Source organism: Macrotis lagotis, chromosome 6 (genome assembly GCF_037893015.1).
Source record: "Macrotis lagotis isolate mMagLag1 chromosome 6, bilby.v1.9.chrom.fasta, whole genome shotgun sequence".
In the NCBI taxonomy this organism is placed as follows: Eukaryota; Metazoa; Chordata; class Mammalia; order Peramelemorphia; family Peramelidae; genus Macrotis; species Macrotis lagotis.
The window spans coordinates 188,334,513-188,358,574 of NC_133663.1; the positions used below are offsets into that span (position 1 = coordinate 188,334,513).

At 36.1% G+C, this 24,062-nt stretch overlaps 1 protein-coding gene across 4 annotated transcripts in view; it reads right to left on the reverse strand.

The window, feature by feature from the left end:
• The window catches only part of SH3RF3 (SH3 domain containing ring finger 3), a 572,589-nt gene that overhangs the window by 241,040 nt on the left and 307,487 nt on the right, over positions 1-24,062 (reverse strand). For all 4 annotated transcript variants that reach the window (XM_074192142.1, XM_074192143.1, XM_074192144.1 and 1 more), the window contains one exon: positions 16,499-16,774. In XM_074192142.1, the coding sequence (XP_074048243.1) occupies positions 16,499-16,774 (276 nt within the window). The remainder of the gene's footprint in view (positions 1-16,498; positions 16,775-24,062) is intronic.

Sequence of the window (24,062 nt, forward strand, 5' to 3'; positions counted from 1 at the left end):
GGCAGAAGGTTGTACCCTGCCTTGAAACACTTAAAGCTGTGACATATCATTATCCTTTGTCATCCTCAGTTTCTTTCTCTATAAAATGTGTGATAATAGCCCTATTTCACAGGGCTGTTGCAAGAAACAAATGAAGTAATAAAGTTAAATCACTTTGAAAACCTTAAAACTACTGACTTGTTTTTCAGTTGTATCTGACTCAAGACCCCATTTTGTTTTGACAAAGATACTGGATTATTTTGCCTTCTCCAGCTCATCTTACAGATGAGAAAACTGAGGTAAACAAGGTAAAGTGACTTGCTTAGAGGTCCCACCACATCAAGTAAGTGACTAAGGTAAGATCTGAACTCATGAAAATAAGTTTTTCTGAGTCCAGTTCCTGAGCTATATCCTGGTGCTTAGCTGCCAGCTAAATAAATAAATGTTTGTTTGTTTGTTATAATTTTAATTAGTAGTATTATTGCCTACATCCCAACTCCTGACCACAAGCTCCTTAAGGGCAAGGAAGGTTTCATTTTTTTTCTTTCTAATTTCAAAACCCAGGTTACTGTCTTGTAATAATCATATGATATCATAGGAAAATAGATTCAAATATAGAAGAGACCTCAGATGCTGCTTGTGTAACCCTTGCCCCTTCATTTTAAAGATGAAGAATAGACATTTTCCAGCTAGTGGAAAGACTTAGAGGTCCAGGGTGAGGCCATGGAATAGAACTTAAGCTGTTGACATATAAAACAATCTTTAAAGAGTTCACTAGTTATTAAGCATATATCAAGTAATCCCTATGTGCCAGTCTTTGGGATGAGGCATTCATCTCGCAAGAAAATGCCAACTGACAAGCATTGCTCTTTGTCAGAGAACAAATAATAAAAGAAAAGACGAATGGTCTTTCTATAGACCATTCTAGGGCTTGTCACATCCATTAAAGGGAGGAAAGAATACTAAAATCAAGACCTCATTTCACTGTGTTTATATTCAAGCAGGGAGAGTTGAGATGGAAGAATATTATGATATTTCCTTATCTACTAACTTCTACTTGCCTCTTAGTAAAGTAGAAACAAGAGGATTGTGCCACATTAGCCTTACCCTCAGGAAGCTTACAATTGAGTAGAAGTTCACATGGTAATAGCTATGTACAAATGCCATATATATTGATTAGAGTGGTAGATAATCTCAGAGGGGAGTCAGTAGGGGAAGGAGGCAAATTGAGAAGAGTACCAAATCTGCAAGCATGGGTGGCTAATATTTTGGAAGTACCTTTGAAAGTATTAAGAAAGTTGAAAAGAAGGGAGTGTTTTGAAAAGAAGAAAATGTTTTTTTCTATGGACATTTTGACATTGAAATGTTTATAGGTCATTCAGTTTGCCATCTCTGAAAGACCGTTGATGACAAGGCACTAGACCAGGAGGAAGCTTTATTATTGTTGGGTCATTTCTGTTGTTTCTGACTCTCTGTGATCCCATTTGGAATTTTCTTGGCAAAGAAGTAGTAGTTTGCCATTTCCATCTCCAGCTCATTTATCAGATGAGGAAACTGAGGCAAACAAAGTTAAGACACACAGATCTGATTTGATCTGAAATTCTCCTGCCTCCAGAACAAATATTCTGCTCAATGAAATTCATTCATGGTTTCTGGGTAAGTGGTGATGCTGCCAGAGCAGCTGGAGTGGGGAAAATCCGAGAGGAACAAACTCTCTGACTCAGTGAGGTGAGAAATGCTCAGACTTTAATTTGCAGATTGTATAAAGTGGTTGAGGCAGGAGTTGAATGCACAATTTTCTATCACTAACCCTAATGTTCTTTGTTATTGCTGACCTGTTTATTAGACCATACACCTGTCTCAGATCAGCTAGTTATAGTCCCAGAAAATGATGTCTTGACAAACAAAGAAGAATATAAGAATTGTATTACTGAATAAATCTGCTCTTGCTATTCAGCATGTAATTTTTGCTGTCAGTCCCCCAGGTCCTCATATGTTTTTGTTTTGTTTCCATTTTTAAAAAAAAGTTTTTATTTTTTTTAAATTACACATAAAGGTAGTTTTCAACATTCATTTTTGTAAGATTTTTAATTCCACATTTTTCTCCCTCCCTCCCTCCCTTCCCTATCCCTCCCCATAAAAGTAAATAATCTGAGATAGGCTATGCATATACAGTCATGTTAAATATACTTCCAGATTAGCCATGTTGTGAAAGAAGAATCAGAACAAAAAGGAAAAGCTGAGAGAAAGAAAAAACAATTATATGCTTTTCTCTGCATTCAGGCTCCATAATTCTTTCTCACAATGTGGACAATATTTTCCATCACAAGTGTTTTAGAACTGTGTTTTTTCCTTTGACTTTAATGTCCATTGTTTATTCAGGTTTCTGTTTTCCATTTCAACTTGGAATATTCCAAACAGCCAGCATTGATGCCACTGGACCAGGGGCAGATCCCATCCCTTCAAGGGCCTGGATTCCAGAGCTACTGCTGTGGAATGGTGCTTGCCATTCTCTCTCTAAGCCCCTTTACCAGCTGGCAGCCTGCAGTATCCAGATGGGGAGGGTGAAACCGAACATAGTCCAGCACCCTCTGTGCTTCCTCAAGCATCACTCTCTTCCCTGCAGTCTCCTAGTACAGGATGCCTTGACTACTGAGCTAAGCCTTCTTTGTATTGGTGGATTAATAGCAGTTAATGACTCCATTAAATACCTTGCTATGAATGGTAGGGGGGGGGGTGATCAGAGGAATAATTTTATGTTATTTTCTCAACAAAAGGAAGGCGTAGGATTTTGGAGGAAGAATTTTCCTTTTTATTTCTTTTTTTCCCCTCTCTTTGGAGACAAAATGCTTTTGAACGACCTGCCTTTGACTTTCATTCTGACAGTGAGACATCTATAATGGGAGCACAGGTCCTGTGGCAATATGGGAGCGTGGAGGAGGCTTTCAGGCAATAACTGACACTAAGGCATTCATCTGATTTTAAACAAAAGAGGGTGTGATTTGGGATGGGTGGGGGTGAAACTCCTCTATGTGCAGATGGCTTCTGAAGTCATCATTTTTAGTTTCAGATTCATTTATATTTCCTGGAAATCAACTGACTGAGTATGAAATAATGTAGTATACAATATGAAAGTGACACATGGGTATATCTGGGAACTTTTTACTATTCATGACCACTTTGGGACCACTAGTAGGTATTTTATATGTGATATCACCATTCTGATTATTAAAGACAGTAAAATATTAGACTCCTAAAATTTGATTTATCCAGAGCATTGGACAAATGGTAATGCATTAGGAATTCTCTGAAGTTTCTATCCACTGGGATAATTCACTTGTGCCTGAAGACACTCAGTAAGGGAACAATGACATTTATCAAGTTATACCTTTAAATGATACCAAGATTTGTTAAGCTGTCTTTAATGGCATCCAAATTATTTGCATGGGAAGTCTTTGAGGCCATGTGTGAGAACACTAACACACACACACACACACACACACACACACACCCTCAAGTAGATACAGAGACATAAAAATGAGTTTGTTTATTCAATCAGTAAGCCTTTATGCTGCAACTATTATGGTCCAGATGAGTGCTATACTTTGCAGATATAAGTAAAGAATTAAACAATCCACATGATTAAGAAGCTTATATTCTAAAACAGGGGAGACAACAAATACTTATACAAATATATATATATATATGTATGTATGTATGTATGTATGTATGTATGTATATAAAACATCCTACATCCAATTGCTTGCCTTCTCAATAAAGTAGGGTGGGGAGGGAGGGAGGGAAAGAATTTAGAACTCAAAGTTTTACAAATGAATTTTGAAATCTATTTTTATATATAATTTGGGAAAAATAAAATATGAAATAAACTAAAAAGTTAAAATAAATATATATAGCACAAACATAAACATGATATACTTACAAAATAACTAAGTATTTTGAACATAAGAAGGGTACAAGCAGTTGGATCTTTCTACAACTATTTATTGCCTCTCTTTCAGAAACTCATCTGTAATTGCAGATCCAATTTTGCAACTCCTTCTGAGTCCCCCTAAGGTGTGTATGTATTCAAATACATGACATACATACACACACACAGGTATGTATGAATTTGGATATAGTTAGACTCATTCAAATTCTTGGCTTTGTAGGGAAAAGTTCATCTTAAATAAAAGTAAACATACCAGGTAGAATGTTAAAAGAGAGTCTCAAATTCTAATACTGCAGTAGACTCAAGTAACCTAAAGAATGTGGAAAGGGACAGTATAGAATAGATGGACATAATAGGGTTGCTCAATCTAAACCATTTATGTAAATAAGAAGTCATTAGAACTACCCCTAATGAAGATGACATGTTTTCATTTGATCATTTGTACCCAATATTCTGGTCCAAAACATAGGATTAACTTGTGTAGGTTAGGATCCTGTTAGGATCTTTCATACCTCAGGTTCAAGTTTGGTATTACAGTGGCCCTGATTAGATCCTTGATAGGATAGAGGGGGTCTTTCAAGAAAAGAACTTTCCTGGGAGTTGAGGGTAGGAGGTGGGGGAGTAGGGACTGTTTAAAAAAAGACAGCTAATGAGAAGGGATATATTGTCTGGTGTCTGTAAAAGTGACTATCCCAAATTTAAGGACAAGAGAAGAAAAATGGATTTTGTCATTAATTATTGGATAACATATTCTTACTGTGCCCATAGGAGATGGAGAACTAGATGTAGAGTCAGGAAATCTAAGTTCAATTGAGCTACAATTGTGCTCCAACATGTGCTAGTTATTTGATGTTGGACAAGTCATTTGATTTCACTGAATCTTTAGGTACCTCATCTGTAAAATGGGTATGATGCTTGCACTGTACCTTACAGGCTTGTGAAATAGCATTTCAAAATTTTTTCAAAAATTTTAAAGTGTCAGAGAAAACAACTATAATTATTAAATGAGTTACATCTATAAAGGTGGCTTAGTGAATGAACTGTTGAATCTGATGTCAAGAAGACTCATCTTCATGAGTTCAAATTTGGTCTTAGACATTTACTAGATGTTTGTGACCCTGTTTGCCTCAGTTTCCTCATCTTTAAAATGGCCGTGTATTTAGGCAGCCTTGAATTCAAGTTCTGTCTGTGATAAACACTAGTTTACACCTATGAGACAGTTATAGCCTCTGGGGGTCCCCAGGTAACTCTATAAGACTGTCAGACACAGACAAGAACTGTGCCAAGAAAAGGAGGTTTTCAAACAATTGTTCCCCATTGATAAAACATCACATGTATAAAAAAAAATCCTGTAAAAGTATGATTCCATAATAATTTGAGTAGCATTTATGTTTGCTTTGATTAAAAAAAATCCTGATTTAGTTATTGCTTTGTGGGACTTGCTATAAGATTTCAGGATTTAATTTTTTTTTTAATTTTGTCACTCTACTGAGTCATAATGCAAACTAGGTTTCTCTTCCTTTTTTCATTAGAAGTTTTTATACTATTTCTTCCTAGCTGCCTCAGTTTCTCGCACTACCTGTCTTTCATTGTTCTTAAATCACAGTTGCCTTGATTTCATAAGGATAACCTGTTGGTTACTGCTAAAACAACGGTCTGAGTTTCTTGCTTAAGGTTTTCCAGTGCCTCTAGAATAAACTTTTAACCTGGCAAAACATACTCCAATCTGCCACTCCTCTCTTCCCCAACCTTTACAGACTGATTTTATTAACTTTTCTTAAGTTAAATCAGGTTACCAGCCATTCTTTGGGCTACCCCATATGTCCCCTTCTTTGATTCTGATGTTTAGAATCCTTGTCATCCTTTGCATTCAGCCCTGGTGTCACAATCTCCTCTATAAAAAGAGCCACTCTTTCCACATCTACAACCCACACCCATATTCATACTCTTCCCCTCAGTTTTCCCAGAAGAATTTACATTTTTTTAAGAGTTTTCTTTTTCACTTTTATCTTTCTAGCCCTATTGTGTAGGTCACGCTTTGCACGTAGCAAGTGCTAAATGTTTATTGAATTGACTTGTGCCTCAGTTACCTCCTCTGTAAAATAATTGGAGAATATATATATATATATATATATATATATATATATATATACACACATATATCTATGTGTCTATGTAGGTATGTATGTATACTTACAAACATAGGTCCTTTTCAGACCTTGAAGTGTTTTGTAAATAGCATTATTTCTAACCATTCCAACTCTCTCCTCATGTCTTCCCAATGTGCAACAAAGGTTTTTTGTTATTTTTCATTTTTTTGCAAATTTTTGCAATATTTTGCGATCTCATACCCTCCCAGAATTTCAACTATCAGGGCAGCTAGGTAGCGCAGTGGATAAAGCACTGGCCCTGGAGCCAGGAGTACCTGGGTTCAAATCTGGTCTCAGACACTTAATAATTACCTAGCTGTGTGGCCTTGGGCAAGCCACTTAACCCCATTTGCCTTGCAAAAACCTAAAAAAATAAAATAAAGTCATGGAGTCGTGGCTGATCACTGTACTAATCAAGATTCTTAAATGTTTTAGAGTTGTTATTATAGTTATTATTAAATTAAATGCTATTAAAGTCATTATGATGTTATTATTATCATATAACTTGTTCTTCCTGGCTCTATTCACATCTTTATGCATGACTTCAATAAATCTCTGAGTTTTCTCTGATAGTAACTCCTTCATAATTTCTTACAGTATAATAGCATACTTTTATATCACTATAGTATCAGTTGTTCAGCTATTCTCAAACTGATAGGCATATCTTAACTTTTAGCTCTTTGTTACCATAAAAAGAACCACTATAAATTAGTCTCTGTATTTGTTTGACTCCCTAATACTCAGGGTATTGTATATGCTCAACAATGTATTTTTTTTAATTGATAATGATGCTCTTACACTCATCAATTAAACAGTCTTCTGCCACATCAATCATTCAATTAGTTAAAAATGGCAGATGGGAAAAGGGGGGGGAATGATCTTCTTCTTCCATATTCTTCCATAACTTTAATAGCTTAATCTCACCTCTAATTTGCCTAAATTTCTCTAAGTTCTTGCTGTTCATAAACTCTACTGTCATTAAATATCTGTCGCTATCTTTTAATACTTGCTGTGTAACAATAATATGACAAGGATCGCATTGGTGAAACACCACAGTTCCAAATCTGTTCCCTCCAGGGACTCAAAAGTTGTTACCTTGGATCTTGGCTGCACTTCAGATGATCACTTTCCCCCTCCCCTGCTCTCACAAGTCTTTGTTCTTATATTTTTAATAAATAAGAGATTAGTTGCATCATCAATTGTTGAGTGTGATACAGTAAGAGAACAATGACTCCCCTGAATTTGAGATAATTTCTGGGAAAATGAAGGAATTCAGGCAGATATCTGTGAGACAAAAAGGGGGAACTCTCAAGGTAGCCCCAAAGACAAAGCACTGTTGGTGTCTTTTCACTGTTGCTTAGTAACTTTCTACTATAAATACCCAGGGGATCAGAGGAATTTCTCTTCCAAAGACTGTATTTCTGGAATTCCCATCCCTTCCCTTCTCTCAAGTTACACCTTCACCATAGAAATCACTCTTGGACACTAATTCAACAAATATTTATTGAGTGCCTAATATGTGAAAACCTTCTTCTAGGTCTTGAGGAGATTATATAATAATGTAAGAGATAATCAGAATATGGATTCCTGGTCAGTTGCTACATGTACAGGCAAACTTTATGGAAGGACAATGGAGTCTTGGGGGTACAAACTGTATACAAATTAGGGAAGTTAGAGGCATTCAGTCTCATGTTACTCAATACAGCTTGGCACAAGCTTAAAGTATAACTTAAATCTCTCTCCCAGATACTCCATTCCATCCTGAAAATTGAATGACTAATTTGATAATACTTTCTTTTTGCAGGTTCTCCCTTATTTCCACCCCAGTACAAGACTGCTGTTATTTTTCTCAACTCCATTAGCCAACAAACCTCAAGACATTTCTGACTGGATCCCAGGGATAACCTATTTTAAATCAAAATTACTTAAGTTTCCTTAATCAAGTCCTCACTTGATTGCATCCCTAAACTTTGCATTTGGAATTACTTTTTCTCTTTTGAACCATGAAGCCTGTTCTACTCTCCAGATCTCCCTTCTGTTCTCCCTATCTTTGTCCTTCCTCCAGTTCTAAAATTATTTTTTATGACTCCATCATGTACCATCACCTTTCTAGGACCTCAACTATTCATCCAGTTCTACTCCCCTTCCCTTCTTCCCTAGACAACTCTCTGGATTCACCAAGACTTTACTGCTTGAAAAAATTCCTCTCTTCCTATTTTCCCCCAAATTGGGACAATTATAATATAGAATCTCATTGAGTTCAACCTTTATGAGAATCCCCTCTAGAGAGTAACTGGGGGAATGACTAAATGAGTTGTGGTAATATGATTGTGATGGAATAATATTGTACTATAAGAAATAACAAGCAGGATAGTTTCAGAAAAATCTAGAAAGACTTACATGAACTGATTCAAAGGGAAATGGGCAGAACCAGAAAAAAAATTGTACACATTAACAGTAATACTGTACTGAAATCATCTGTGAATGATTAAAATATTTTCAGCAATGCAATGATCCAAGACAACTCCAAGGGACTTAATGATGAAAAATGTTATCCACCCTCAGAGAATTGATGGATTCTGAATGCAATACTTTTTTAAAACTTCATTTTTATTGGGTTTTTTAAATTGTTCTGTTTTCTTTCAGAACATGTCTAATAAAGAAATGTGCTTTGCATGAATGTACACATATTTGCATGAATGTACAATATCAAATTGCTTACTTCCAAGGTGGGGGGATAAAAGAGGGGAAAGGAAGAGAATTCGGGACTCAAAATTTTATAAAACAAATGTAAAAAAGTTGTTTTTTACATGTAATTGGAATAATTTTTTTAAAAAAGGAATCCCCTATAGAATACATCTAACAAGTGATTATCCATCTTTTGTTTAAAGCCCTGGGAGCTATTTCTTGAGGTTGTCCTCTGCAATTTCACAAAACCCATGATACCTTTTCAAATCCTTGCAGTACACTTGCAAGTCACTTGCAAGACTTGGCCCATAGTCTTTTTGTGACTAAGTCACAAAAATAAGCATGGAACCAAGAAAATGATAGCTGGGATTTGTTTATTTGTTTTAACCAGGTCTGATTCACTGATTCAAGCAACTCTCAATGGGAACATAACCTGGGAATCCTTTTCCTGTGGATAGATTTTTTTAGGGTCGGTGGATTTTTTAAAAGTATTTTAATACTGGCATTTCAATATAACCAGATTCTATCATAATCCTAGGAATATATTTTATGCACTTGAAAATGTTATTCTGAAAAGGGATCCATAGACGTCATAGGTTCATTGATTGCCAGTAGGGATCCTTGACACATAGAAAAAGTTAAGAAATTCTGTTTGGGAGAATTTCCTTGGCACTGAATAATTAAGTATTTGACCAGAATCACAAAGTATATACTGGTAACAGGACTTGATACCAAGACTTCTTGACTGTGACCAACTTTATCCATTGCACCATGCTTCTCACCTAGGCCATGTTTCATTTAGATGTATATAGTTTAGGGCAGCTAGGTAATGCAGTGGAGAGAGCACCAGCCTTGGAATCAGGAGGACCTGAGTTCAAATTTGACCTCAGACACTTGATACTTATTAGCTGTGTGACTTGGGCAAGTCACTTAACCCCACTTCCTTACGAAAACAAATGAAAATAGATGTATACAGTTTTCAGCCATAGTTGAAATATCTTGTTCTATGCAGAGTGATGTCATTTTGGTCCTCTTCAAGAATGAAGGAAAGGGGCAGCTAGGTGGCATAATGGATAGAGCACCAGACCTGGAGTCAGGAGGACATGAGATCTATTCTTGACTTCAGACACATGACACTTACCAGCTGTGTGACCCTGTGTAAGCCAATTAACCTCAATTGCCTCAAGGAAAGGAAAAGAATGAAGGAAAAATGCCAATCAGCCATAATACTCAAGGATTTATGAAGTATTTTCCTCACACAACAACTTTGAGAGAAAGGATAAAAGATAAGGAAACAGAAAAAGTGACTCATTTGAGCATCCATAATTATTAAAATCTGGAATTAGGATTTGAATCCAAGTCTTCTAATGAAAACTAGCAAATTTTTTCCCTAAGTGAAATAGTCCAAACTGAACTGACAATTTCAGAACAGGGAATGAGGGTTAGAGATATTGTCCTTGGAGTACAATAAATTTTTTCTAGGTTTAATTTCACTTTAGTCCCAGAAAATGGAAATAACATGAGAATGAGTCCCAGTTGCCTGCTTTCCAAATGTGAGCATGTTCCAACATTGCTGATTCGTAAATTGAGAAGAGGCAAATATTCAACCAACTCCAATCACATGTCAGGACCAAGGCATCCTGGCGTAACTGAAGCACAAGGTTGGAACAAACTACTCTTCTCTCATTAGAGTTCTGAGTGACTAGACCTAAAGTGATAACCCTGAGGAATGCATATTGGTCCAGGTGAGGAAGAACATCTGGGCGCAGTCCCAGCAGCTGCTTAAATAACCCTGTTTTGTTCACCACATGATATAAGCTGCAGGGAAATGTGGTATACCATTTCTCATCTTTTAAAGTTTCATGCAAAAGCAACTACGTGATTAGTCAAAATGGTTAGGGAATTCCAATGACCCTTGAGGAATGACGGTATGTTAGTGCATCTTACTAGTTTATTCAAATTCTTTGAAAACTAGTAATCCCTATAGGGCTTATATATATCCCTATATAAGATAACTCCAATTAACCCAGACTCTGCCCTGCTCAGACAACATCTAGAGTATTATCGTGTGCAGGTCTGGGTAACCCATTTTAGGGAGGATGTTTGACAAACTGGAATGTGAAGGGAGGGCAGATCATGCCACATGAAGATCAAATGAAGAAACCCAAGATGCATAGACTTAGGAAAAAAACCTGAGAGCTGTTTATCAAGATTTTGAAAGAAATAGAAAATTGATCTTAGAAGGTAGAACAAGGGGTCATTCATGAAAATTTCAGCTTTAATTATTCTAGGTTATGGAAATGCTTGTCTCATTCTATAAATTGAAAATTAAATAGAAAAAAATTTCTTTAATGTTTCAGAAAAAACACATTCAGGCAAGCATTCCTGAAAATTAGACCTGTCCAAAGGGGAAATTTTAAGAAAGACACTAATGAACTGAAGACAGTCAAGAAGAAGGTGAAGAATATAAGTATGTGATGAAGGAATGAGAGAGACTATTATTGTTCAATTGTTTCACACAGGTCTGACTCTTTGAGACCCCCATTTGGGGTTTTCTTGACAAAGATCCTGGACTGATTTGCCATTTCCTTCTCCAGTTCATTTCATAGATGAATAAACTGAGGCAAACAAGATTAAGTGACTTGCCCAGGGTCACACAGCTAATATGGGTCTGAGGTCAGATTTGAAATCAGGGAGATAAGTCTTCCTAACTCTTGGCTCAGTCCTTTATCTAGTTGTGCCACTTTAGCAGATAACTCTGGAGGAGAGATTAGGGCTGATGACTTTGCACAGTTCTATCTCCTTTAAATTCACTTCAAATGCAAATAAAGAAAAAAAAATTGAACCTGTGTGGCAGTGCAGTATTTAGTGTCCTAGACTTAGAGTTACAAAGACTTAAGTTCAGATCCCACCTTCACCACCTACTAGATTGTGACATTGAGCCTTTGAATTTCCTTAGATGTGAAATGAGTGAGTTGCTCTTGACCTCTAAGATCCCTAATAGCTGTTAATCTATGACTTTTTGAACTTGGGTTCAAAAATTTAATCTCACAAGTGCAAGATGAAGGAGGCATAGCTAAATAGTTTATCTGAAGAAGAAAAAAGAGAAAAAACTAATAAACAGAAGTATATATATAGAATAATACAGAATATATGGTAATCATCTCAAGGGTGGTGGGAGGGAAGAAAAAAGAAAAAAGGAATTTACATCATAACTTTATTATATATTTTAAAAGAATAGCAAGTTGTACATAATAAATTTGTAGTTGCATGTATAATTATCTTTTTATTATACTATGTTATGGGCATGCTTGTTTTAATCCATAAATTTTGAATAAAAAAAGATTTCAGAGATTAGTAAACTGCAAGATCAATATAGCAACAACAACAAAATTCTAAGCCTTAGTTTCTATGGTTGGAAATAATCCTAGTTGTAAAACCTACTTCAAATTAAGAATAGATAAAATATGTTTTGCAAACCTAAAGTGTTATATAAGTGTCAGTTGTTATTTATTACTATTATTTTTGCTAGTAGTTTGATTGCAATTTAATTCAAGCTATTAGGGAAAGATCATCTCTGGACAATTAGAAAAGAAAAATCACTGAGGGGGAGGGAATTATGAGCAGTGTAGATAACAAAACAGGCAATTTATCTTAGTGGTGGTCATATTAAGGCAGCTAGGTGGTCCAATGAACAGTGAACAGGATTCTGAACTTGCAATGAAAGACAAGTTTAAATTCTACCTCCAACACTTACTTAGCTGTGCAACCCTTAGTCTCAAATTACTTAGGTAATAGAAAGTCAGTTAACCCCTGTCAACCTCAGTTTCCTCATCTCTGAAATGGGAATAGTAATAGTATCTACATCACAGATCAAATAAATAAATACAAATAAAACACTTCATAAACCTTAAAGTATTATATAAGAGGCAATGATGATGATGACAATGATATCATTTTTAATCTATTAAAAGGGAATGAGAGGTACAGGTGTGGAAAGGTATAGGTGTGGAGAGATCATGGTGCCCTCTTTGAACCTCTCAAGTTGGTAATATCTTCCCTCTGCCTATTAAACTTCATCTATAACTTTCCTTTGTTATTTTCTAAAGCACCAATTACATCATATTGTATAATATAAATACTTTTTTCAATTTATTCTTCTACTATACTATAATCTTTTTGAGGGCAAGGCCCATGTCTTATCTAAACTTTGCATCTCCCCAGTAATCTAGTGTTCTTCTCTGCATAGTGTAGATGCTTAATATAAGTTTGGAGGGAGCCAATTAGTGCAGGATATAGAACTCTAGGATTGGAGTCAAGAAGACCTGAGTTCAAATCCAGACACTTACAAGCTATGTGACCCTGGTCCAGTCACTCAATCTCAGTTTCCTCATAGAAATAAAGTGGAGGTAATGATACTATCTATTTCCTTTATCCGTGGTGAGAATCACATGATTTTATAATTGTAAAGTCTTAACATAGGCTTCACTTGCTACAGAAATGTTAGCAATTATTATTATTATTATTATTATTATTATTAATGTTTTATTAGTTTGATTAGAGCAGGGGCTATATAAAGGAATGAATACAGTTAAGACCCTCCTTTATTTTCTAACTCTTTAATATTCTTATGTAACATAGTAAATAGGGAATGCCAAGAGTAGTTAATATTGTCATATAAGGGAGACCTTGTTTGACACTAAATTTATGGCTCATCTTCTAACTAAACTGTGAACTCCCTGAAGTCAAGCAGAAGGTTTTATTTAAATTTCCTCCAGCACATAGCACAGTGCTCTGCAAATAGTATTCGTGGAATGGTTCTTGAATGAATGTGTGTCTTAGTATAGTAGGGATGCTAAGCTAAAGAGATTGAATGAGATGGTGAGAAGTGGGGTTGGGAGAAGAGTATAACTGGGACATATTCTATTATAATTGGGGCATATTCACTTATTAAGAAATCCCTAGGATTATATTTTGGGAAGACATGAAGTTAAGAGAAGGAAGTTACTTTGATAATTGGATAAGCAAAGCTTGAAACAGTGAAATTGTTGCTCATAACTGACCTAAAGACAAAAAAAATATCAAAAAGAATCTTTTCCCCCATCACCGTCAAGATATTTTATTTAAAAGGCCAAAAGAACAGGTGGGATTACTTTCACAAAGTGGGTCAAGCAAATTCACATAATACTAAATAATTAAGTAACAAACCTTTTGCCTTAAGAGGATCAAAAAACTATAGAGAAGATGAGGTATTGTTAAATAATCCAAAACAAGTGGGCTTTTAAAAATCATCCTTATTACTGATTTGTTATGTGATCCTGAGCAAATAATTTAATTTCTTTGGGTCTCAGTTTCCTCTTCTATAAAATGAGGGGAATGGACTCCTGGGCTTGATACATAACATATTTTTAAACCCTATATCCTAGTATCCACAGTGATTCCAACCTCCAAGAAGGGAAAAACATTGGTCAAGCCAAAGGGTTGTATACTTTTCCAGATCTCTTTAAATTTAGAGCAACTTCAAGTAGCATTAGACAAAAGGCTTGTATGGTTTCACATCCGGGAATGGAGTCAATGGGAGGTGTGAAGAGGGTGTTAAAGGCTCTGAGTTTTGTCACAAATCATGGGACAGAAGCCTTCAGTCTCTAGGAGGTTTTCCTCCAGAGAGAAAGGTCAAACTTCATTTGGCAAAGAAATGAACAGGGCCAGTGCTTTGTCTGCCCAACAAATCATATCTCTGGCAGTCTGCCCCTCTGGCCATTGGATAAAGTAGCAGCAGAGGGGCCCAGATCCTAGCTTCCTAGGAAGCTTCATCAAGCAGGTGACAGTTGAAATTAGCATCAGAACACCTTGATGAAAGAAATAAGGAAATACAGAGTTGAATCCCCTGTGGAAAATGAATTATTCACTGTCACACTGAACAATAGAACAAGATATAAATGGCAGTCAGGAGAGGATGGGTAAGACATGATAGAACCAGGACAGCAAAAACAGCTGGGAGTTGAACTCTTGGGAACAGGGAAAGAAGCAAATGGGAGAATAAAGTAAACATTAAGGGGGATTTTAAAGAAAGACTAATGAAAGAAGAGGAAGGGAGGGATGATACTTATAAGACTATTTCTTTCTGCCTTAAAATAGCAATTAAAAATTATTTGAAATCATCTAACAGTAACTTCAGAAGGAAAAAGCTGCAAACTGGGACTTTTATTCAAGGGATAAAATGGCACCCTTGAAATTTCATGGATGATTCAAAGGAACTGCCCTTAAACCTGAGACAAGGTCTGTAAGGGAAGAACAGATCAGCTTAGCAAAGCTACCATTTGCCTCCTGGAAACTAAACCACAAAGCACATCAGAAAAGAGTAGGAATCATTTCCTTTGATTGGTTCAAGAGCACAGCTGCATTAGAAGTTCTTATAGGTTCTATATGAGAGAAAATAAATAAACAGTTCACTATATATATGAAGGAACAACAAAGTAGGTATATGAACATGGGATCTTAGACCAAGAGCTAGATTATAGACCATAAAATTTTGAGAACAAAGAGGAAGAAGAAAGTCAAAAGGAAAGGAGAGTGAACAACTGTAAAAAGAAACATATACTGTTATTAATTATCAAATCAATTAAATCCAATTAAATGGAATTCCAATTGTTTTAAGTTAGCCATTTTATTTAATTATTCAAAAGATGAGCCTCACAAAAATCAGTGATATATTAGAAAATGAAGAGAGTTTGGAACTGGAGGACTTGGATAATTGGGCAAGTCATCTCATTTCTGTGGGACTCAATTTCCTCATCTGTAAAAATGGAGAAATTTAACTAAACCTTAAAAAACCCTTTCTTGCTCTAAATCAATGAACTGATGAAAACAATGAATTTCTTTTCATGACATGATGAAATGTATAGAGAGCTAGCCCTGAATTCTGGAAGACATGGGCAAGTCAAATTCTCAGTGGTCTAAGAAATTCTCAAAGACAATATGTTACAGAGAAGGTAATGATCTGCTGAGGGAATTTTCACCCAAGTGGACCCTATTCTGGTGAAATCATAAGTCCAGTTCATATATTCCTATCTCTATTCCTTCTTTTAAATGCTGGTCATTCCTCAGGCCAAGAATAGCTACCCAGACAGTTCAATTGGCTCCTGGTAAATGTTTTTGCATTTTGCCTCTTGTCAGCCTCAGAGTGAGACTGATTTTACGCTGTCAAAAATACCAAAAAACCAAACAAATCAGAAAAAACCCCAAAAAACTCATTCCCCTGAGAGTCAAATGAACTATTTTGGAAAACTAAATGATACTTTGTCATAGTTGTTGTTTTTCAGTTATGTCCAACATGAACCCATGGACTTTGCCCATGGAGTATTCTTGGTAAAAACACTGGAGTGGTTTGCCATTTTCTTTTCCAATATATTCTCATTTTTTAGATGAGGAACTGAAACAAACAGGGTTTAAGTGACTTGACCAGGGTGACACAGTTAATGTCTGAAGTCACAAGTTAATTCAAATCTTCCTGATTTCAGGCCCAATGCTCTATCCACTACACCACATAATTGCTCCACTGATACTTTCGTGGGTCCACTTTGAATCATGAAGTTTACTTTCTAGTCTTAATCTAGCAAAGCATCAAGTTAATGGAGAGGACCTTGAATGGAAAAGAAAGTAAAGATAAATTGGGTAGGTTCACAAAAACCTCAAATAAGAATGATTTAACACATGCGATGTTTCACTTTACCTTGGTGAAAGTTAAACAGTCCTTGTCCTGATCTTTATCCTTTATCTCAAAGTCATAAAGTGCTTTGCCCTGGGGTGGGGCTTGTGGTAAGGGCTTGATGCACTGAATATAGCTGGCTGGGAAGAAGCCATGGTTTCCATTCAGCTCCCCATGGTACCAGTTTTCATCCACCTTTCGACGCAGGATGATGATGTCTCCCTTGTTAAACTTGAGATCACCAGGTTCTTTCCCCTCATAGCTATAGAGGGCTTTGCCACAAGGAAGTTGGGAAATATTCTAAAACCAAAAGAAAGCAAAGAGTGAATTATTAGGACCCCTCATGGTGACTTGTCATCTTAGAGGGATTGGTTGAAGTAGGATATGATATTCTGAAGGTATTAAATGCTCAAATAAGAAACAGCAGGGCATGACCAATGCAGCACAGGATTTGGAGTCAAGGACTAAACTTTGAATTATTCTATTCTGCTATTATCTTTGTAACTTTGTGTCCTTGGACCTTAGTTTCCTTGATTTTGGAGAGAGAGTTGTACTACATAATCAGATTTATAAATAGAAACAAAAGACAGGAAACAAGGATTGACTGGTGATCTCATCAACTCCTATGGATTTAATTAGCTTTCTATCTTGACAAGTCTCAAATCAGCTTATGATGCCTCAAACTCTCTGCTGACCTCCACCAGTCTCCAACTGCTTTTCAGAAATCTTGAAATGGATGTTAAGTAGACCTACAAAACTCAACTTTTCCAAAACAGAGTTCATTATCTCTCACCCTAACCCCTTCTCACTCCTACCTTTCCTATTATGGTAGAGAACAGATATCACCATCCTCCCAGTTCCTGAGATTCACAATCTACAAGTCATTTTAAACTCCTAATTATCTCCTTCTGCCCTTAGCCAATCTGTAGCCAAAACATCTTACCTCTATAACTTCTCTCAAAAATACTTTTCTTCTGTCTACTAACCTTGCCACCACACTGGTGAAGGACTTCATCACCTCATCTGCTTATTACTATAGCCTGCAGGTGGGACTGCCTAGTAAGAGACTTAAGAGTCTCTGCCCACTCCAATACATTCTTCATTACCTATTAAAGTGATTTTTCTGAAGTTCAGGTCGACCTTCTGATCCACTGGAATAATGCTACTAGTCCCCAGATGACCCTCTTTTCCACTTCAGAGACCACTGATCTAATCAATTTCTTTTGCCTTTAGTTTATCATTTGTAGGTAGCTCATGTTCAGTGAGACCCTCACTCTTGCTTCAGATTTCCTAATCACCAGATTTGTCCATCTCCTGGTATTTCAAGTCAGAAACTGTAGGTCAGTGACTGATATTTATTTACCTTATCAGATAAAATTTACAAAATCTACTTTTCTATCAGGGTCTACATTTCTTAATCTCCCTAAAGTCTTCAAATCAGTCAACTGATTTATCAAAACCAAACGTGGAACAAAATGAGGGGCCAAAATGCCATGAAACTCAAGTCATTTCTCTGCCTTCAAAAGGGTCTTCTTATTACATTTATATGAGGGGCAGTTCTCTATCTAGTTCATCTATCCTATGTGTTTTTCAACATTTATTTCTGTACTCCAAAAGTGATTATTAAAAAAGGGAAAGGACCTACATGTACAAAAATATTTCTATCAGCTCTTTTTGTGGTGGCAAAGACTGGAAATTGAGGGGATGTCCATCAATTGAGGAATGGATGAACAAGGTGTAGTATATGGATGTGACAGTATATGATTGTTTGATAAGAAATCATGAGTAGGTGGATTTCAGAAAAATTTGGAAAGATTTACATGAACTGATGTTGAGTGAATTGAACCAAAAGAACCCTGTACACAGTAACAGCAATATTTTGAGATGAACTACTATGATACACTTAGTTCTTCTCAGCAACATAATGATCAAATACAGTTCTAAAAGATGTGATACATTTAGTTCTTCTCAGCAACATAATGATCAAAGACAATTCTAAAAGATGTGATAGAAAATGTCATCCACATCCAGAAAAAGAACTATGGAATTTAAATGCAGATAAAAGCATACTATTTTCAATTTAAAATTTATTTTTTTGTTTTTTCTTTCTTGTATTTATTCATTTGTTCTGATTCTGCTTTTACAACATAACTAATTGATTGAGTAGAAAGGGAGAAAAATTTAGAATTCAACATCTCACCAGAAATGACTGTTGAAAATTATCTTTACAGGTAATTGGAAAAAATGCCGCCCCCAAAAAAGAAAGAAAAAGAAGAAAAACTGCTTCTTTACATGTGGATTCCACCAATTTTTAATATATGTGTATTATTTTCCTGCTCTTTGCAGCAAACTCTTTACAGATGAAAGGGACTATACCTTAAATGTGAAAGGAGAAGATTGGACAAGCTTTTCTTTTTTTCTTTCTTTTTTTTGAAGCCAACAGAATTAAGTGACTTGCTTAGGGTTGGTCATACAACTAATAAGTATGCTGATGGATTTGGACCCAGGTCCTTCTGACTTTATGGTCAGTGCTCTATCACTTAACATCACTTAACTGTTCCTGATCTCTTTATCTCCAAAATCCTCTCCATTTCTAAATCTCTAATCTTAGTTCACCATTGTTCATCTGTCAAGATACTACCAGTTAGAAATGTTCTTCAGTATTTGAAACATCAAGGTAAAGGATTTGTACTGATTCATCCACTTTCTCATATCTTTTCCTTGATCATATGCATTTGTAAGGTAATTCATCAGCATTTAGAAGAAAATCTGTAGTCATGGAACCTGGTGAAATAAATGATCTAAATAGTTCTTTTCTTCCTTTTCACCAGCTTCTAACCAACAAAGTCAAGAAGTCATGACCTTTTAAGGATAATAAAGAATTTTTTTGCTTCTGGCCACAGGACAGTAGTTGCAAGAACAAGCACAATAACATTGCTCTAGTCACTGTTGAGTCTTATTTGTTTGCCCAATAGGTTAATTGATCCCTGAGCCTTCATCTTCCATCTGTTGCCTCAGATTTGTTGCATTATTCATTTGTTTCAGCCATTTCTGTCTCTTTGTAATCCTCTTTGGGGTTCACTCACAAAGATACAGGAGTGTTTTTGCCATTTCCATCTCTAGTTCATTTTGCAGATGAAGAAATTGAAAGAAATGAGGTTGAGTGACTTGCCCAGTGTCATACAACTGTTAGGTGTATGAGGCCAAATTTGAAGTCAGATCTTCCTGACTCTGGGCCCAGGATCAACTAAAGGCTTTATAAAAATCAGAGAGGATTGTTTTGGGATCATATTTAAAACTGTAAGATGCCTAGAGGTCATCCAATTAAACCTCTTCACTTTATAGTGGAACTAATGAAATTCAGGGACACAAACTAGGAAGTAAAAGAAGTGAAATATGAACTCAGAGTCTCTAATTCCAAAAACGATGTTCTTTTCATTCTTACCTCTGGCACTGTGAGGTATAAGCCTTTCTTTTTCTTATTCCCAAATCTTATATTCATTTCCTAATCAGAGTTATTTGAAGGATAATTTTTGTTCTTGTTTTTAATCCAGAAGCAGATTGTCATACTACTTTCCCTTTCTACTCCTAAAATTAATACCCACTCACCTAAACACTTTCCAAAGGTCAAGTGTATTTCTTTAGGGAAAACTAAACAAAAACAGACCAACTTGCTGCCATAAGGTCAATGCCCAACAATTTGTCCCAGCTGAAGCCACATTTTCTCACTAGGTCTGCTTTTCCCAAAGATTTCTTTAGTATCTGAATCAATCAATACTGACACAAAAGCCTGAAGCACTTATACACTGAAAAACTCTTTGTAGAGGGGCTTAATGATATGTTAGCAATTCAATTACTCGACATTTATGTTGCAGTGGAGTCAAACGACAGCAGTTAAGATGGAACCTGCTGGCAAATTGACAAAAAAGCCACCACTAAGAAATTAAATAGTAACACCAAAGGATTTTTCATTAAAGGATGCAAAGGGAAAAAATACAATAAGAAACAGTTTGTTTCCAATAATCCTTACCCTGGAAAGCTTTGTACTATAAGTACTTCACATTAAAAAAAATAGTCCAAAGTTCTTAAGAAGTAGAGAAAAGGGTATTTTATCCATTCAAATAACTAAGATATGTCTGGGAAGGATGTGAAGTTATTGAGTTCAGAGCATCAAGAAGATTCCTCTTCTACTAATAATATATATTCAACTTTCTTATTAATATACTAGAGCTGTGCAAAAGAAAAGGAAAGGAAAAAATCTATATAGCTAGCAAAACCTTGGTATATTATTTCCCTAATATCACATGCCATCTAAGAAGAGAAAGTTAACATCATATGGTAAAGATGATTTGACTACAGATCACTGGCAAGTGATAAAGATACTTTTCTATCTTAGATTCATCATGTATATATTATTTGTTTACTTAAATGTGTACATTGTCTTACTACCCTCCTTCCCCTTAGAAGGGTAGACTGTTTCAATTTTTTTCTATGACTAGTGCTTAATAGAGTGTTGAGAAAACAGTTGTTCCTCTTTCATTTTCTGAAGAGGGTCAATGACATCATGGATGATGTACTGACTTGGATGTACATGAATTGGATGTAAGTGAAGCAGAAGTACACGGTTATCAGCCTCACTCTTTCTTTCAGAGTCATCAAAATCCGATGAGAGATCAAAAGTAAAGATGACTGGTAATGGTCTGGGATGCAGTGGATGTTTTAGGTATATTTGATGTCTGACCATCTCTTAACAGTTCCACAGGTTCCACTTTGGTCACCTTCATGGTTCTAGGAACAAATTTTTCTCATTCGTACTTTCTATCAGGGAAAGTTTTTACATGCTCATGGAGGAATTTGAGATCTGCTGGTTGCCCTCCATCTGGATAGTCTGTCTGCTGAAACAGCATTACTGAAGTGTGTCCATTGTGCATGCTACAGCTTCTTGGAACCACAGTGAAAAGTGGACGCCAAAGGTGGATGCCCTGAAAAGCCCTCCCTCCCACTAGAGGTGCCTGAATGCCTCATATTCCCAGTAATCGATTAATGATTGCTTCTTGATTATTTTTAAGCACTTTAAGAGACATAAGACTAAAAGAATGATGTTAAAATCTAATTAATTCCATTATGAACAACTTTTTTTTAATCTTCCAAATGATAAGGACATATGATCTATAGCAGATATGGTACCTATAGCACATATTTGGATATAATCTATGAGAGTTTTATAAACATTTGAGACTAATTAATCTAATCAGAATTCAAGAGTAAAAGGAATCTTGGAGCTCATCTCCTCCAATCTCCATATTTTAAAATAAAATGAGAACCAGAAATGTTAAGTGATTAGCCAGACATCACACAGTCAAAAAGTAATTGTGGTAGGATTTGAACTAAGGTACAGTGACAATTCCAGTTTTGGTCCCTTTCAATTGAAGCACACTGCCTCAACAATAAAGATTTAAGGGGGTGGCTAGGTGGTGCAGTGGATAGAGCACCGGGCCTGGAGTCAGGAGTACACTTGGGCAAGCCACTTAACCCCATTTGCCTTACAAAACCTAAAAACAAAGAAAAAATAAAAAAATACAGATTTAAATTACACTAAATCCATTTTTTTGCCTATTCATATTATGTGTCCCTTATTCATCCTCTTACTTGTTTCTGTATGGACATCCTTATATATATGTAATATATATATGTATATATATATATATAAAACAACATATATAACTATAGTTATAAAATAATATGATATCTTAAGAATCCATGAGACTATAAACTCTATAGTATCAAGATATGAATACTTTTTCTTATTCTGTTACTCTCATGCTTAACGAAGGTCTCATGCCTAGAACTTTTTAAAAACTTTCCCAGTTCTTCTTAATCTTAGTGCTTTCACTCTAAGATTATTCTCAATTTATTCTGTCTATATCTTGCTAAAATCAAATTATTTGCATGTCATCTTCCCAGTGAGACTGTGAGCTCCTTGACAACAGAGGCTATCTTTAACCCCCTCTTTTTTCAAGTGGGATATCTCCAATGCTTAGCAAAGTACTGAGCACATAGTAGGTATAAAATAAAAGCTTTTTGACTTATTGCTTAAAGGTGAAGGTGGCTTGTAGGTACCACTTCCAGTCTCTTATTTATATATTTTTGAAGTCCAAATGGCTTCACCTTCCTAAAGCCTTCCCTGATTCCCCTTTCCTACGAAATCTTACAACGTTAGGTTGTAACTCTCCTTGTATTATATTATTTGAGGAAGTTAATGGTACAGCTGACAGAATACTAGATATGGAGTCAAGTAGACCTATGTTCAAATTCAGTCTCAGATACCTAATTAGCTGTGCAATTCTGTGAAATACTTAACCTCTCTCTATGCCTCAGTTTTCTCAGAGTTTTTCAAGGTTGTGATGAGGATCAAATAAGAACACATTTGTAAAGTGCTTAGCAGAGTGCCTGACCCATAGTAGGTGATCATTAAATTCATATTCCTTTTCCTTCCCTCTAATTAGCCATTATTTGCCTAATCATTTTGTCTCATCTGCTAAACTGTAGGTTCCTCAAGAGCAATTGTATATGATATCTTTGCATCCCACACAATATCTTGCATAGTACTTTACACAGAGAGTTTTTGGTAAGTATAGGATTACATGACCTAAGGCAACTGGTGGTGACTAGGTTATGATACACATTGAATATGAACAATTTGACCATCAGGACATTATAAAATATCCTGAGCTTTGGTTTCTACTTTGTAGGGTACCTGGGCTGCTCAGAAAAGAGACCTCTGTTCTCTACACTGAGCAGTAGAAATGTTCACTGACATCCTCATTTGCAGTAGAAGTCAAACAAATTTCCATCACTGCTACTGGCAGGAACTTGATGGGAAATTGAAAGAATAGTCTTCTTTGGGAGCCTGATCCCCCTCTGCAATAGGCAGATGTGCCAACTACAACCCAACACCAGATTCCCTGAAGATTCCTGATTTAGATATTTTGAGAAGTCCAATGTGGAGAAGTCCAAAATGGAGAACTCTCTCTTTGGAGTAAATACTTTACATGGATGCTGTAAGAATGGAGCAGAGTAGAAAGCAAGCCCTGTCCTAGGGATAATGCTGGTGCTGGCTGACTCAGGAAGGAGAGTCACTGTGAGAAGGGGTCAGAACTCCCTCTGACCAAATAGAAACCAGGGCATGCATAAGCATCAACTAAGAGCCAGTTGGGCAGAGTCAAGATGACTGTGTGAAGCTGGTATGCTCCCAGGGATTTTCCATACAGAAAATTAAATGAAGCCTCTACACAGACATTAAGACTATGATCCCACCAAAAAAAAGTTGAAGCAAGTTTTTAAGCATAGACACCTTAGACCATCTTCAGTGAAGGTCTGTCTCTTGGGGGGAAGGGGAAGTAAAGCCCAACTAGGTAGGAGAATGAGAAAACTAATGGAAAGTTTCTAGCCACAGAATAGTCCAGGTCCTGGGAGTTAGACAGCATCAAAGGTCCCAGTAGCAAGATAGCAGGTCTTCAGGGAGGGTTCCAACCCCAGATAGAGTCTGAACCCTGGGAATACTGGGACAAAAGACAGGACTGGATTT